At 47.8% G+C, this 17500-nt stretch overlaps 1 protein-coding gene across 3 annotated transcripts in view; it reads left to right on the forward strand.

Moving 5' to 3' along the window:
- LOC113809671 (UDP-glucosyltransferase 2) overlaps positions 1-6676 on the forward strand; it is a 26729-nt gene extending 20053 nt beyond the window's left edge. For all 3 annotated transcript variants that reach the window (XM_070132148.1, XM_070132149.1, XM_070132151.1), the window contains exons 8-11: positions 1751-1884; positions 2121-2340; positions 6111-6254; positions 6410-6676. In XM_070132148.1, the coding sequence (XP_069988249.1) occupies positions 1751-1884; positions 2121-2340; positions 6111-6254; positions 6410-6545 (634 nt within the window). In that variant the 3' untranslated portion in view covers positions 6546-6676. The remainder of the gene's footprint in view (positions 1-1750; positions 1885-2120; positions 2341-6110; positions 6255-6409) is intronic.
- Positions 6677-17500: the final 10824 nt, after the last annotated feature.

Below are 17500 nucleotides of genomic sequence, written 5' to 3' on the forward strand. Positions count from 1 at the left end.
TTGTTTATTATTTCATGGCACATGCTTTATGAAGAAATAAGAACAGAAAGCGATTTACTGATTCAAAATTATTAACACTAATCTGAATGGCCGCCAACGCGTGTGTAGATCCTCAATTTCAAATTAGTATTTTCTTGTTTATTGTTTTTGATAGTAAAAAACGAATTTTATGGTAATTAACTCTAATTGTTTTATATATGTTTAATGTAACTGTTGATGGCTTTCTAGATACTTAAAGATATTGATCATTTCTTTAAGAGAGTTTTTCTTTGCACCTGGAAAGCCCAGAGATCCCGAAGAGAAAGATGCTCTCGGTCGTGTTATCATTGCCAAGGTACTTATATAAGTACTCATTTAGACCTTTATCAGACCTGCATGTACACAAGTTGAACCGCTCCTTAAGATAATAATCGATAAGAGGAAAAGAGATAACGCTCTAATGTCCATATTATCACCAGGGATATTATGGACACTTCTAAGCCACTTCATTTGCCATTGCCTTTACCAATCGCTATCCTCCTACGGTTTTTCGGTAGTGCTGCGACGACGCTTATGATTGATGCCAGTAACCAGCGATAATTATCTTCTTCAAGCTTGTCCCGTTTTACATTACATGGTCGCTGCCTTCTTCAATGTCTTACAGTTAAAATTGTGCCAGGCCCGACCCAATGAATTTTCATAAATATAGATGCAGAAATAAAGGCAAATCTGTCCATATATCGGATAGATATACACTTAACCGTCTATTTACCGGGTTGATATGCATGTCTAGACTGATAAATATGCATTTATTTCTTTACTTATGCATACCAAGTATACGAATATCCTTTGGGTCGAGCCTCGCACAATTCTAACAAACCGGCCGTTAATCTCTAGTGGGGCCGGCCTTCCGAATAGGCTGATAATTATGATTATAAGTCCGTGATCGTAATGAATGCGACGATAACTGTAATATCGATTATTCTTTGTATTACCCTGTTGGGAGTTGTATTGCTAGCAGCGTTCAGTGGCGTCATTCGCACTCCATCGGCGGAGCAGGATCCGTGAGGCACGCCCCCAGCTCGACCCCAACCGAAGCAAAGGACTGGCGGTTTGAGGCTGAACGGGGAGGCCATTTGGGTGAACAGCGTCCGGGGGTCGATATGAAGTCCTCTATCTAAATGATTCATCATATTTATGAATGATCTGTTCGAATAATCTAATCTTAATCATGAGCTTGATGGAAACTATAGTCCAAAATGTCCCAGGTGAACGTTACCTCCCACGCAGTCCCAGTATTTTTGCCACGATTCATGTGAAAATGCTTTTGGAAATGCTTAAGACATTTACCGAGAAAAATAACCAATAATAAGACGGGTTAAAATCAGTTGGAATTACAGTCAAATCTGGGGGAATTAGCGTAAAAATCATGTTTATCGAAAGTTTATTGAGCATTTACAGGTTTTAAAAACAGGGAGAGTACTTGAAGTCCAACCCTATTCTGGGGCCTTCGTCTTTCCTAAATATTTTCTACTGTACGTGTGCTACTGTATAGGGATACAGATGTTGTATTTGTTTACCTCATCGGGAGGCCCCCTTTTAATGCTTAGAAGGGACGCCCCCCACTGCTCACACAAATAACGCTCATGGTAGACGCGGTATAATATGGCCATAATTTATATTTGTAATAGTTTTCTACTACTACTATTAGTAGAACATGCTCTAACTCTATCCTGCAGACTGGCTAAACCAGCGCCCAATTTCACCCCAGGTACCGCCAGGTCTTAGTGAAGGTGTTTGGGTCCCTGAAGCAGCGCGTGTTGTGGAAGTGGGACCAGGAGGACATGCCCGACCTACCCCCCAACGTGCGGCTCGGGAAGTGGCTCCCGCAGCAAGACATTCTAGGTCAGAGATGCATTTATCTGAGGAAGACATGACAGTTATTTACAATCATTTCGTGGAGCAGTCTGAGAAATGCCGTGGGGGTTTCATGATGAGTATAAGCAGTCGATTTTAGTGAACTGCCAGTCAATCATTCACAATAAAATTGTAACAAGAGTGGATGCAATACATACAAATAGATAAACACGATCAACTCATTGTTTGTGATTTCCAATAAATGTGAGGATTTTCTGTTGCAGGCCACGCGTCCCTCCGCCTCTTCATGACACACGGCGGACAACTGAGCACAATGGAGTCCACGTACCATGGCATCCCGGTTCTTGGCTTGCCCGTGATGGGGGACCAGCACACCAACATGGTTCAGGTGGCGAGGGAGGGCTGGGGCAAAGTCATCTTCTGGGACCAGCTGTCAGAGGAGGTCTTGACGGAAGGGATTCGCTCGGTCATGGACGATCAGAGGTAATAGACACAGGTGGCCGGAGAGACTGAGCAGTTTTTATTATTCTGAACGGCAGTGTAGTTTTGGGAATTTCCCTTTTGTTGGATAACAGGGGTCCTGTGAAGGGAGGAAGAAGAGTAGAATCTGGCCAAAATCATGAAGTATTACACACATGGATATATATACATTCATGAAAAAAAAAAAATATATATATATATATATATAGAGAGAGAGAGAGAGAGAGAGAGAAAGAGAAACTAATTATACCAATCCATCTATATATTCATAAAACTATTATATATATATACATATATATATTTACATCATTATTGTGAGCTAATGCAGACAGGGGTGTACAGCCACATCCACCCTTCGTTTCCATCTACGAGGATCCCTCTTAGATGAACCAAGTCCCTGCCAGGCAGGGACTTGGTCTATCTCAAGCTCCTCATGACAGGTTTGATCGATCTGCCCAAGCCACAACTTCCTAGGTCGTCCCACAGGCCTCCCCCATCTATGGCTATCTTGCACAGAGACAATCTGCTGGGCAGGATCAGCCTTTGGGAAGCGAGCCAGGTGGCCGTATAGCCTGAGCTGGCGATCACAGATTGTGCAAGTAACAGGGCCTGTGCCAGCCTCACGGTGCAACTCTTGGTTGGACATTTGGTCCCGCCAGCTGCACCCATGATCTGACTTATTACAAAAGGCATGAAGATGAGATCCCAAGGCACAGGATAGCAGCCAGATTTCACTACCATATAGTATCACCAGCATTATCAGGGCCTTGAAAACACGTAGCATCTCCAAATACTCTTGTCAAGAGACTCAGATAGAATAGCAACATCATCAGCAAAGTAACCCTGATATTGCTCAGAGTTGCTCACAATGGTTTTAGGCAGTAACCCTGTCCAATATCCAGTCCATGCAAGCATTGAAAAATGTTGGAGCAAGGACAGTCTTGCCTAACTAACTGGAAAGAGGCTCGACAGGCCCCCACCACAATTTACAGCACTTTCAGTACCAGTACACAGGCTTGCTAATAGTCTAATAACCCTTGTTTGAATTCCTCTCAATCTCAGTATTGAGAGTGATTTCGATGCATCATATTGAATGCCTGCTTGACGTCAATGCAAGCAGACCATGCCCAAACTGGCAACGACTCTCTACAATGACTAAGTGCCAGGATATGGTCGGTCTGGTGCCTTAGCAGATGATCTCTGATACGTCTCACTGCTCTACTACTCTTCAGCTTGAAGATCTCCCCCTTAACTTCAGTGAGGGAGGGTGGATCCTTACTGATGAGTGAGTCTGGCAACGGAATCTTGACACTATCTGCACCCAAATTAATTGTTAATTGTTGGTGGATCAACCTGGTACAACTACTTAAAATACTTATATTACACTAACAAGATCTGAGATAAGCTGGCCACTTACTGAGTGCAGTGCTGTCACCTGTGAAGAGGGCTTGGAGTTGGTAGGTAGGACAAAGATCATTTACCAAGAAATGGCCTTCTGTGCAAGACTGCTAATGAACTGAACTTTGTCCCTTCACAACAGTGACCGAGTATGCACCTAAGAGTGATGCAAATCCCAATTCCCTGTCAGACGAGTTGCATGATAAGCATCTGTAGCTTCCAGTGTCTCCTGTCAGATATAATTCTATCTTGCTATAGGGCGTTCACCAATCGATTCTTGAGCTGCATCAACCATTTCACGCTTGAAGGTGTCCCACAGAAGTACAGGGTCCGTCAGGTTGTCGAGCACTAAGAAACGACAAGAAACTGACTCAAAAACCCCCGGGCACACCTCCCTCCTCTCTCAACCTGTCCAGATGAAACACCCTAGAGTGGTCATTGGACTGCTGGGGAGTTTAGAATTGGACCTGGAGGGTAGCCACAACTAATCTATGATCAGTATCATAGAATTCGGCACTCCTTTACGCCCTGTAGTTCTGGAGGATCCCCCAACAAATGCTAACAAGGATGTGGTCGATCTCCTTGGCTGCATCACCTGCATCACTGTATGACATCCAACGATGAGGGCAGTGCTGGTATCAAGAGCCAGAAATCTCAGTTTCTGGGACCGTGCAAAGCCCCAGAAAAGGAGGCTATTCTCACTGCTGGCATCATTCCCGAACCATGGGGACCGACAGATATCTCATAGCCAACTCGATGACAGCCATATTCCACAATGAAGTCACCCAGAACAATATGAATATTTTGTTGAGAACAACTGTGTGACAGATGCAAGTTTGGTGTAAAACATTTCTTTTCACATCGAGTTTGCAAACATCGGTAGGAGTGTACACAGCAATAAGAGACATGAAGCCAAATGTAAGCTTCAGTCTCAACCCATTATACACTAATCGCCCCGAGTAACCTCTACTACCACTGGCCGAAGTCTGCTAGAGATAGCTATGGATGCTCCCTGAATATGGTGACCATTTCTGCAGCTTAACCAGCCGCTGCCAGGACTTCTCACCTCCGAGAGAGCATCCACCTCAACTCTCAGCCTCCTCAATTCCCTCGACAGTAGTGGCAACCAATCATCCTGACACAAAGAGCAGATGTTCCAAGCCCCCACCCTGACATCCTGCTTGAGGTTTAACCTTGGGCCTTCACTCTAAGTGGGTTGGCAGCTGCCAGAACACAGGAGAAACGACTAGCTCCCATTCCCATCTTGTGCCCCAGCAGTCGCCCTCCCAACGGGGCCACAGCGTGCTCACATGTTGGGTAGGAGGGGCATTTCCCATTTCCACAGCATTTCTTTTTATATTCGATACTGCCGATGCGTTATATCTGAGGGAAGGGGAGAGAAATGCAAGGCCCACCGAGCTACCCATTAACACCAGGGGGCTGAGGGGTAGGAGTTGGTACAAAGCCAGGGCGTGTTTACACACTGGTGAGCCATGACTGTACCTCTAGGACCTCTTGCTGCTCCAAGATCCCCCACAGTTTAGCCTGGGACCACAATGTACCCAGTTTCCATGGGTGGCCATGGGGAGGCACTGCAGGTCTCGATGATGGAGAGGCTATAAACTGGCAGGGGAGGCTTATACAGAGCTACTCCCTTTTCACATTAAGCTAGCCAGTGATCGCAGCTGAAAGTGAGAAGGCACTTAACACTGCTAGGCTATGACGCCGTCACACCATATATATATATATATATATATATATATATATATATATATATATATATATATATATATATATATATATATATATATATATATATATATATATATATATATATATATATATATATATATATATATATATATATATATATATATACACACACACATATATATATATACATGTATGTACAGTATACATATTTATATACACATTTTATGCATATCCCTTACCTCTTAATACACTAATCCTTTAGTCTGGAACATTAGGAAAATTCGGATAGCTACTGGCTGAAAAACACCACTAGGTAGATAAAAAAAATAATAATAATAATTAGTAACGCATATGTCAATGATAATTAGATTGCTCTCAGCTGCCCCATGTTATACAAGTGCAGTTAGAATTGTATTTTTATGCAGTTATTTGCAGCAGTTGGACATTTTCAGGGATATATTATAACTATATGCATAATACATTTGGATGATATAATACTGAAATAAAGATTTGTAATTGATCTAGCAAATATTGTCTGCGTGTCGCTAGACTGTAGAGGTTGCGAACCCCCGATGTAAAGACATTTCGTGAAACTGGTCCACGTGGCCACACTCATCCAGCCTCGAGGCACCGACTGCCACTCACTAGCCCGTGTGTTGCAGCATGAGACAAGAAGCAAAGCGACGCTCCGGAGTGATGAAGGATCAGCCTCAGCCCGCGGGGGAAGTCGCATCCTACTGGGTGAACTACGTCATCAGGCACAAGGGAGCGCCTCACCTGCGGTCGCCCGTGGTCGCCATGGCGTGGTGAGTCGAATGCTCAGCATTACTGAGACACGTACAGGAGGCATCAGCGTATCCAATACTTTCGTTTTCAGTAGGATTTCATATATCATCCATAAATTTTCATTTGTTTTATTTAAAAAAAAAGGTTAAGGTAACAATCTAATCTTAATCCTCAGGTACCAGGTTTATAACGTCGATGTGTGGATGACCGCGGCGGCAGTGGCGATCGGGATCACGTACCTCCTCGTGAAGCTCCTCGCCGTAGGATGCGCGAGACTCTGCTCCTCAAAGGGCAAGCGAAAGCGCGACTAGATGCGAGGAGCTTGAGTGTGTGTTTCTTGTGTGTGGCTGTTTCTCAGCCTTACTGTGTCTGCATTCAGTACATGTATATGTTGGAACATCATTAAATGAACATGTAAAAAAACAATAAATCAAAGCTGTTGTGCTTGTGTATCACAAACCTACCTATTTTTAAGCACTAATTGGCAGATCTAATATAACACGCAGAAAGTTTTGGTTAGACGTCATAGAACCTCTACATTTATTTAGAGCACCGTTAGTCCTTTATTTGACTGAAATGCAATATTTGGGGATTTATATATATACATGAATAGAAAAACATTCTATCGTGTTGATACTATGGTAGAAAAACCCACAATGCACAAACTAGATTTATTGAGGAAAGTGAGACAACAGATTCGGAATTGTCCTGGATCCCATCTTTGGGTCTGAGGAAGGAGTTCAGTTCAGTTAGATTTGCGAAGTCATGCTTCGCCCGGGCCTTTTCTCTGGAGTGGCCCGGCCTGTGTTAACTATTTCTAGTTAACTCAGACCTTTTCTTTGAACTGCATGCTTATCGCGGTGGCTGGATTGCAAGCAAGCGATCCAGCTGCCATGGAGAAAGCATGTTGCACACCCTTTTTACCAGCCCGGCGGCTGTGGTGGGTGGTCCCTGCCTTAGAAATTGTGTGTGTACACAATTCTGCAAGTAATGTAACAGGGTGGCGTTAAGCTCGCCGCAGTGTTTACATAACCTCCCAGTCTCATTGTCAATAATTTGCCAAGCGCATTGGTAACCTAGTCTTAGTCTGAATAGTATGACTTCGGTACTTTTTGTATTTGGAGGAAGGGCCAGTGGCTCATAGCCTGAAGCATCTGAGTACCACTTGGCAGCGAGCGATTTTGTGATGTTTTCTCTATGTGCTCCCCGGAGGACCGCACACGCTGCAGCTTTGGTACCTTGGCTCAGTCCCCTTCGACTGGGTTTAACGATCATGGAGGATGGGGGCATACCCCTGCCCTTTTCGGCTAGTTTATCAGCAAGCTCGTTCCCTTGTATGCCTATATGGCTTGGAATATTGATCTTTTCTCATGGTGAGATTTAGAATTGAGAATTCGATCATTTCTTTTGCCCACGGCAGGGGTTCTTTGTAGTCAGGATGAGGGGAGTCCATACCCTTGGCAAGCAATGAATCTTTTAGCTGAAAGCGTATCAAAACTCTGGCTGTGTGTGTGAGCCAGGAATTGTCCGCAAACAACTGATAATCTTGTTGTAGGCGTCTGAGAACTCTTTGTCTTAGATAGGAGTTTGTGGGTGCCTGCAGGACCTTGGAAAGGAACTGTGCTGCCATTAGATCAATTCTGGTGTCCATGGACGGTAAATCAGCTTCCATGAGGAGGTTGATGACCTTTGTCCACTTAGGTGCACCTAGAATTATCCTGGCTGCTTCGTTTTGTATTGTTTCCAGTTTTTCTTTTAATGTTGTGCTGGAAGCAATGAGGGTGATAGATGCATAGTCAATAATAGGACGGACAGCATGTACATAGAATGATCTTAGTACTTTGTGTCCTGCTCCTATGTGTCTCCCTGTCATGATTTTCATGACTGACAGTCTTTCCTTGGTTCTGTCAAGCAGGTATTGGATCTCCTTTTTGAAAGTGAGTGTGTGTCCTATCCATACACCAAGGTATAGATAGTCCTTCACCCATTCCAGATCCATACCCTGTATAGTGAGTTTTTTGTTTCTGACATTGGTTCTCAGTGCCATTGCTTTGGATTCTGCTGCTGATATTTTTAGACCCGTCCTACAACACTCTTCGGACACCAGGTTCAGATAATGCTGAGCTCTAGTAAGGCAGTGATTGCCAGAGGCTATGATTGCCAAGTCATCTGCATAAGAGGGTATTAAACAGGGCTGGACTAAGAACCCCTCCCTGAGGAGTTCCATTTTCAAGTGGCATGTGCTGTGAGAGGTGGCCTTGAAATCTGACATTTGCTGATCTATTTTTAAAATAGTCAGCTATCCAGGCCAAGAGTCTGCCTTTGACTCCTTTGTGGATTAGGGTCTCAAATGGCAAGCGGACTTGCCAGTTCAAAAGCCTTCTCCAGGTCTAGGAAGACAGCCACGGCAGGCGAGGTGCAGATTGTGTTTAAGAGTGTGGAAATGCTATGAGCAGTGCTCTTACCCCTTGTGAACCCGTGCAGGTGTTCATGGGGGGGACCCATTTTCCATCGGAGCATGTTGAGTACCATCTCAGCTGTTTTACCTAGGCAGCAGAGAAGAGAGATGGGACGGTACTTGCCAGGCTCCTTTGGTTTTGGGATGGGAACTATTGTGCCTTGTTTCCATCTCTGGGGCACCGTGGCTGTTTGCCAGGATTTGTTGATAACCTGCAAGAATGCAAGTTCTCCTGCAAGGCCTAGATGCGAAATGATGGGGTGAGAGATCCCATCAGATCCCGGTGCTAACCCAGAACTGGATTCGTATGATTTTCTTTGTTCCCTAAGAGAGAACAAGGCATCCGTTTCATCAGCTTCGAGTGCCTTGTCTCTTATGAGAGCAAGTCTTTCTGGATTTAAGTTTTGTTGCTTTTCTCTCATCATTGGAGACAGATTGTTGGTGCTGGTTCTGGCAGAGAAATCAAGCACCAATCTGTTAGCCTCTGATTGTGGGTCATGATGAGTGCATTTCGGGGCTTGGCGGCTTATCGCTTGCCTAACCCATTTCCAGAACTCTGTAAGGCTGGTCTGGTGCCCAAAAGTTTGGCACCATTCCAGCCATTTTTCCTGCCTTACTCTGTTGGCAGTTTCCTTGGCATCCACGATAGCTTCCCTCAACAGGGCCAGATTGTCGGGAGATCTTTGGCGTCGGAAGTTTTTTCTACACATTAACCCTGTGGTTGACCTCTTTGATCTCATCATTATAGTACCAGGCGTCTTTGTGAGTTCTGGACCATGGGCGAATTTTGGGGATGGTTTGTGAGGCTGCCTGGTTTATGGCCTGGATTAGCCTTGCCTCTAGCACATCCACATTTTCATTATTGTTATTGGGTTCATTGTCTCTCAGACGTTGGGCCAAGCCTTCTTGGAAGGCAAACCAGTTGGCCTTGTCTGTTTTCCATTTAGGAATGTGATGCGGTCTTTGGGCTGGACCTGCATCCATTAGTGACTATGCCGTAGTGATCACTAGTGACCGTATCATCGACACACCACCGAATTCTCTCCACCATTGTTGCAGTGGCAAAGGTGAGGTCTAGGACCCCTCCCTTCACATGCGTTGGTTCTTTGGTGTTGAGAAGAGCGATCTCAGGGAATGTCCAAAGCACTTCTTCTATGTGAATGCCTGCCGCGTTCGGCCTTTTGCGGGGATTCAGCATGGCCATGTGTGCATTGAAGTCTCCCCCTATGATCACTCGGTCTTGTGCTGCAGTAGCACAGACCTGGTTTAGATCTAAGCTCTCACGCAGTGGTTTGCTATGAATATTATATATTTTTATAGGGTCCCCAGGTAGCTGAATCTCAACAGCAAGAGATTCAACACCATCTCCACAGTGCGGCGGGTTGGCTTTTAGGGAGCAAGGGATAGCTTCTTTTACCAGGGTCATCAGGCCTCTAGCACCATCCAGGTTTGGAGTGGTGAAGGCATGATATCCTGAAAAGCACACGGATCCCATAGTTAGTGTCTCCTGGAGCATGACGACGTCAATGCTCCTTGCTCGCACAATTAACTGGAGAAAGGAGTTCTTGCTTTTATAGCTACAGATATTCCACTGCAGTATGCTTAGATTGTGTGCCATGATGGTTCCTCAGTGTCACTTGTTTCAGCTTCAGATGCCCCAGTGCTGGTGGCATCAGATAAATACAGATTCTCGTTGATTGAGGATTGTACAACTTCCTCTAAGTCAGACACTCCGGTTAAGGCTCTACCGAGGGGTGTAGGGCCTAGGTTGGAAGTGTCACCTCGGGTCAGAGGACGAGACTTTGGCTGTACAGACTCGGCCTGCTGCACAGTTTCAGCCTGTCCTGACAGACTAGCTGGGGTTTCATGTAATGTTTCTCTTGAAACTAGCCTGCCATCCAAGGATTTAGGGAGGGGAGCGCTGCTCGTTATCGGTTTGGAGGCTTCTAGCTTCCTTCCCTTCAGAGCTGCCACAGTTTGGGTCATAGCCGTCATTGCGACCTGCACTGCTTTCTCCGCCTCCTCACTGGTCCTCCCCAAGGCTGTTGCTACTGCAGAAACTACAGCACTCAACAGGAGAGTCATATCTTTCTCGTCAAAGAAAAGATTATCATCTACTGGGGGGACCATTACTGTGGACTTTGAACCTTTTTCCCTTTGGTTCTTTTTTGTGGTTTTGCCACTAGCAAGCTTGGGGAACTCATCTCTGTTAGAGGTATCCAATTTTTGCTGTGGGGGCGACTCCTTCCTCTTAGGAGGTCGGGGAGTCTTTTCTTTTTGGTTTTGGTTTTTGTTTTTGCCCTAGACGTAGGTGCCTGGGGGCACAGGGACAAAGTCAGGACGCTTTTTGGCTAGCTCCTGCTGTTTAATCATTGCCTGTTTCCTGACAGAGCAAGCCAGGCTTCAGGCATGATGCTTTTTGGCACAGTTTGGACACGGCTATTGTGTCCTTCTGGCCATCTTTGTGTGCCTTTATACACACTTCGGTTTCATGTGCCTCGCTGCATACACCACATTTGGCTTTGGCCTTGCAGTTGGCCTGGTGATGCCCAAATTTCTGGCACGTGAAACACCTCAAGGGCTCTGGCACATATGCCCTGAGCTTGTATGAGCCCCAGTTACCCAGATCAAGGGTGGTGATTGGGGCTCCCTTGAGGATAACCAGGACTTGCCTGGTTGGAGACTTCCCTTTTGGCCATGCGGGAAGCCTCCACCACTTGTGGGAGAGACGTGATCACCTCCACGTCGAACCCTAGTGGAAAGCCAAGTAGCACCATCTTGGACTTTTTCTCTTGGTTGGTCAGTGGTGAAATACACACCTTTCTCCCGTCTTTTAGCACCTTGATTTCCTGCAGGATATTCATGTTGGCTGTGTCTTTGGGGGCCATGATCATGCCCTCATCTCTAGAGATTCGGATTGATAGTCTTACATTTCTTTCCTTCTCCAATGCCCTTACCAACTGGTATGCATTGTCGAAGTCTTCAGGTTTTTTTGGTACCTTAAACCGCGTTAGTCGACTTGGGGTGTGCTCTGCCTCTTCTTCAGAGTCAGTTTCCACCCTTCGTCGCTTCACGCCTCCCCTTTGCAGGGGTTTAAGGCCTTTGGAAGTGGGGGCAGTTGATTTGGCTGGTTCAGCTGTAGCCCCTTCTTGACTAAGGGAGTTCTGAGGGGAGTTCAGGTTTCCCTCAGTCTGGTGTGCATGGACAGACTTTGTGTTTGGTGTTTCTGTCTTGTCCTTGCTCGGTTCAGCAGGCCGGACACGTTTGGCCTGCTTTTGGTTTTTCTTTCGCCCCCCTGCAACCTTGAAAGGCTCCAGGGTGACTGCCATGGTCTGATTCATTTTGTGGTCATTTAGAGAGTTGGAAACAGATTGGTCCCCTTTCGGGGATTATCTTTATACCTACTCTCAGGGTGAGGTCTTAAGAAGGGCCTCAAAAGAAGCTCTGATCCCTACACTCGACCCTTCAGCACCACAGGACAGATCCCCTGGGTGGGCTGAACTCGGAGTTTTGGTGTGGTAAACGATCTGCACCCCAATCCTGCTACAAGGGGGGTGTGATCCCGTCACCGCAGCCCAGGCGAATGTTGGAAATCAACGTTTCCCGCAGGCCCAGGCTGCACCAGGAAGTCAGAAGGAGAGAGCAAAAGTTAGGCACCGAAAAGTCGCCCTTGGTGCGTGGCCACAAACTATGTCCAGGACCAGAGGGTCCAAACCTGGTTTGTAACCTCGCTCTCCAAGGGAGCGGTAGTGAGGCAATTGCTACAAGAGAAGGCCTGGCCAATTGTCGCGGCGAACCACGAGAAATTGGCGGAGCTCTCTGTGTAGTTTGTTGTCAAAGAGTATCAAAATCAAGCTCAAGTCTAGTGGCTTTTGCTCTGGAGGATCACGCCAAGTGGGTGACAATAATGCCTCGCCAATTGGGTGATCTCTCTCTGCACACCACAGGGGAGAGGGCCTGTGGAAGGAGGGAGAGGAAGCGGTATAAGAGGGAAGGGAGGAGAAGCACTCAGGAAACACGAGGCAGGTGAGGACAGGAGAACGGAAGCAAAGGGAGGTCAGGTCAGGTGGAGAGAGGAAACGCAGCACCACGGGAGACACGGGGCAAGTGAGGACAGGAGACACGAAGCGAAGGGGGGTCAGGTCAGGTCGAAGGATCAGGCGGTCCATGTGAGGGGTGACCGGCATAAGGAAGGAGATGAAGGATGTGGGAAACGAGGAGGCTGTCGGCAGGAGAAAAACCGCTGCTCAAGTTGAAATTGGGCAGTAGCTTAATCAGAGAAGATTCCACTAGTCTGCGGGCATGGACATCAGCGGAAGGGAAGAGAATGCGTGCTGCTTTCCAGTCCATCTGATGGCCAGTGTCCCACTGATGGCAGAAGAGGGCGTTGTTGCTGTCCCCTGGATACAGCGTACTTATGCTGAGACAGACGCTTAGTAAGACTGACGTCTGTTTCACCAAAATACTGCTTATCACAGGAGGCACACGGTGCAGCATAGGTGCCCACCTTCGAGGTAGAGGGAGAGCAGGTGTGAACCAAGTTACGACGGAGAGTATTCACCTGGAGAAAGGAGAGTCTGCAGTTGAGAGACTGCAGGGACCGACGGAGGGAGTAGATCTCCTCAGTGTAAGGCAGGCTTAGGACAGGCAGGTGAGGAGACTCCTGCTTCCCTTTCTTTCCTCCCTTCCTTCATTCATTCATTCATTACTTCCTTCCTCCCTTTCACCCTCCCTTCCTTATTTCTTTCTTTTCTTCTTCCCTTCATTCTTTATTTCTTAATTTCTTTCTGGTCAGGGGGCATAGGTGGAGGCGCCACCTAACAGGTCCTGGGCCTTCTGCAGGTAGGAGGCTCGGTCGAGGACCACCATTGAGTTGCCTTTGTCAGAAGGCAAAATTGTGACATTCTCCCTGCGCAGGCTGTGAAGGGCCTCACGGTAACGCCTGGGGATGGAAGGGTTTGGGTGAAGGAGGGACTCGAGGGCCGGAAAGAAGGCCCCACGAAGGAGGGAGACATCAGGCAAGGAGTTCCTATGAGCGTAGATGAACCAGTCAAAGGAAGAAATGATGTCAATAGAGGTAAGGGGAAGAGGAAAGCAAACGAAAGACCGAAGCCAAGGAGTTGTTGTCGGTGAGGGGTCAAGGACAGAGAGGAAAGGTTGGTAACCGCGTCGGTGAGGGAGAAGCGGGACCAGGGACTACGGGAGGTGAGGTTAGATAGTTTCTGGGAGAGGGAGCGGACATGGGTAGTGGAGAGGAACCGGGAAGAATCGTGGGCCACGTCGAAGAGCTGGAAGACATGGCCGAGGATTCGTTCCTTCAGTAGGTCAGAACGAACTCGCGAGCTATAGTAGGAATGTTCGACACCCCTCTTACCAGCGCGGATCCATTCAAGGAGGAGGGAACGAGCATAATCAGGAAAAGGAGATCCTTTATCCGAGTGCTTCAAGAGATTGCCGATCGAGGAAGGGAGCACCTGCTCCTCGAGGCAGTCTCGGAGGAAACGAAGTTGATTCTTCCGTCGGGCCGTGGCGATGAGGGAATCCTCAAAAGCACGGAAGGCAGGAACCAAGTCGGGGAAGGAGGCAAATAGGAACGAGAGATTTCGTTTAACCGTGGGGTCCATGATGAATAGAAAAACACTACCGTGTTGATATTATGGTAGAAAAACCCACAATGGACAAACTAGATTTACTGAGGAAAGTGAGACAACAGTTTCGGAATCGTCCTCGATTCCATCTTCGGGTCTGAGGAGGAAAGGATAAGGATAAGTCATATGCGAAGCCTAGCCTTGCCCGGGCTATAGGGGAGCCCGGCCTATGCCGACTAATGTCGACTCGATCACCGTGTGTCAACAAGTGCTGACACTACAGAGCTTAGTCCTTACCCACCGTAGTGCCCAGCCACAGCAGTAACCTCTGAGCGACAATTGCAACTTCTCGCGCCTGGACGGGGCGCGAACCGCCGACCCCTCGGATGAGAGGCCAACACTTTACCACTGTACTAGCCTGGAGGCTGGGAGGGAAGGGAGAGAAAGCGGTATAAGAGGGAAGGGAGGAGAAGCACACGGGAAACTCAGGGCAGGTGAGGACAGGAGAACTTAAGCGAAGGGAGGTCAGGTCCGGTGGAGAGAGGAAACGCGGTGTCCCGCCGGCGTCCATGCTGAGCCTGGATGTCGACACCCTATTCACCAAGGTCCCGCTTGATGACGTCCTCGATTTCCTTCAGAGGAAGCTCCCTGTCGAGGATCCTCGTCTTCCTCTTCCCACCGAAATCTTCCTCCAGCTGATTCGTCTGTGTGTGGAGTCGAATTCCTTCTCTTTTGAGGGTCGTTTCTACTCACAGACGTTCGGTGTTGCCATGGGCTCTCCTCTCTCCCCTGTTCTGGCTAACCTGTACATGGAGTTCTTCGAGTCGGAGCTCCTCCCTTCCATCTCCCCTCGTTCTTCCATGTGGCTGAGATATGTCGACGACGTCTTCGTTCTCTGGCCTCATGACCCTGCCCTGTTTCCTGATTTCCTGGCGCAGCTGAATTCTCTCTCCTTCCATCCGTTTCAAGGTGGAATGGGGGGTTGACGACAAGCTCCCTTTCTTGGACACTCTTGTCCATCGCTCTGATAATCATTTTTCCTTTTCTATATACAGGAAACCTATGCACAGTGGTATGTACATACACTTCTTCTCGTACCATCCATTGCATGTGAAGAGAGGGGTTGCCAACTCGCTGTTTCTTCGTGCCCTCCGCATCTGTGACCCCAGTATCTGGATGGAGAGATCGACTTCCTTCGTCGTTCGTTCTCCAAACTGGGCTACCCTCGCCATGTCCTTGACGTCGCGTTATCCAGGGCGCGGCGTACCTTCTACAATGACTCCCCTCCCAATGAATCTCCTCACCTCAAAATGAACTAAATGGTTTCCAACATTTTTTTTCTTCCTTTTTACATAGATATAAGTGAAAAATTGTTTTTCTTTCCTTTTTTGCGAGAAGCTAAATTGATATCTTTCTCAAAACAAACTAAAGGGATTTCTTCCATCAAACTTTTTTCTGTCTATGAAGCTGAGCGGATTCTTCATCGCAATCGCTTCCGCCAGGAGGCGAGGCCGCAGGGCAGCTTCGCCTCCCGCTCATCAGTTGCAACGCCTCTTGCCCTTCTTGCTCTGTTCCTTCTTGTGCTTGGCGGCCTGCTTTTTTACTTTACTCGCATGCTGGTGCTTGGCGGGCTGCTTCCTCTACTTGATTGCCTGTTTGTGCTTGCCAATCTGCTGGTGCTTGCCGACCTGCTGGTACTTGTCGACCTGCTGGGGTTTGCCAACCTGCTGGTGCTTGCCGACCTGCTGGGGTTTGCCAACCTGCTGGTGCTTGCCAACCTGCTGGTGCTTGCCGACCTGCTGATGCTTGCCAACCTGCTGGTGCTTGCCGACCTGCTGGGGTTTGCAAACACGCATACAGACACAGAGACATACAAACATAGTCACACATACACACAGAGACAACCTGGGGTTTGCCAGTCTGCTGGGGCTGAGCGATGGGCATCTGCATGCCGGGCACGTATTTCTTGAGCTTGAGTCCTAGCCGCTCCCTCTCGTGCTTGAACTCCTCCGCAAGCAGGCCCTGCACCAGCTCCCACAAGCCCGACTTCCCGGACTGGCTGGTGTTTGTGCTTATAGCGGTCTTGGCCAGCTGCTACGGCCTTCATGTTGCCAGGCCCTGCGACCACCAGCTCTCCAATCAGCAGTTCGCCCGTTTTTGCAACGAACGCCTTCATTATCTGCTCCAACACCAACTTGAGATGCTGAGCGCGGTTCTCATCGGCCTTCTGCTGCCGCTTCTGCGCCTGCTCGCTGTGATCATCCTTCTTGGCGTGCATCTTGAGCTCCTACTCGAGAAGGACCACGTAGGAGGCGGGAGTGCCCAGGGCGATCACGTGCTGGTTCCCGTACACGACCACATAGCCGTTCTTGGTCGGTTGGGCTTCTTCTCCATCTTCTCGGCCTTGAAGACTCGCTTCTCTTGCTTCCTCTTATCCTCCTTCATCTTGTCCTCCTTGGACTGCCTGGGCTCGGCCACGAATGCGATCAGCTCCTCGCCAGCGAGGTTGAAAGTGTCGAACCATTCGATGGACTCGGGTTCCGAGGTCCACCGTGGCAAGGCGCGCGCCACGGCGTTCTTGCACATGGACTTGGGGAGGCGTCGCTGGATCTTCATCTTGGTTACGGAGATTTCTCGGAAACCTTATCTTTTAGGAACTCGAAGGGGGGGTGGGGGGTGGCTTAGCTTCGGTCAAGAGGTTATCGCCTTCTGGTGGGAGTGGTGTGTCTGTGTAAGGTCTATATACTTATATAGACCTTGTGTCTTGGTGTTTGCGTGTGTCTAGGGGTTTGTGTGTGTCTGTGGGCGTGGGCGTGTGAGCGTGTGTTTGTGTGTGAGCATGTGCCCCTGTGTTTTTGTATGTGCGTGTTTGTGTTTGATGTGTCTCTGTGTCTGCCCGAGGGTGTTTGTGTCTGTTTTGTGTGTTTGCGCGTGTCTCTGTTTGTGTTTGTGTGTAAGAGTGTGTATGTATGTCTCTGTGTCTGTCTGTCTCTGCATGTGTTTATGTGTGTCTCTGTGTGTGTTTGTGTATGTTTGTGTTTGTGTGTCTGTTTTTGTATGTGTGTGTTTGCATGTGGTTTTGTGTGTGTGTATGTGTTCGTTTCTGTGTGTGTGTGTTTGTATGCGTTTGTGTTTATGTGTTTGCTGTGTGTCTGTTTGTTTTTGTATGTGTGTTTGCGTGTGTGTGTGTGTGTTTCTCTGTATTGTTTGTGTATCTGTG

This window comes from Penaeus vannamei, chromosome 17 (genome assembly GCF_042767895.1).
Source record: "Penaeus vannamei isolate JL-2024 chromosome 17, ASM4276789v1, whole genome shotgun sequence".
Classification (NCBI taxonomy): domain Eukaryota; kingdom Metazoa; phylum Arthropoda; class Malacostraca; order Decapoda; family Penaeidae; genus Penaeus; species Penaeus vannamei.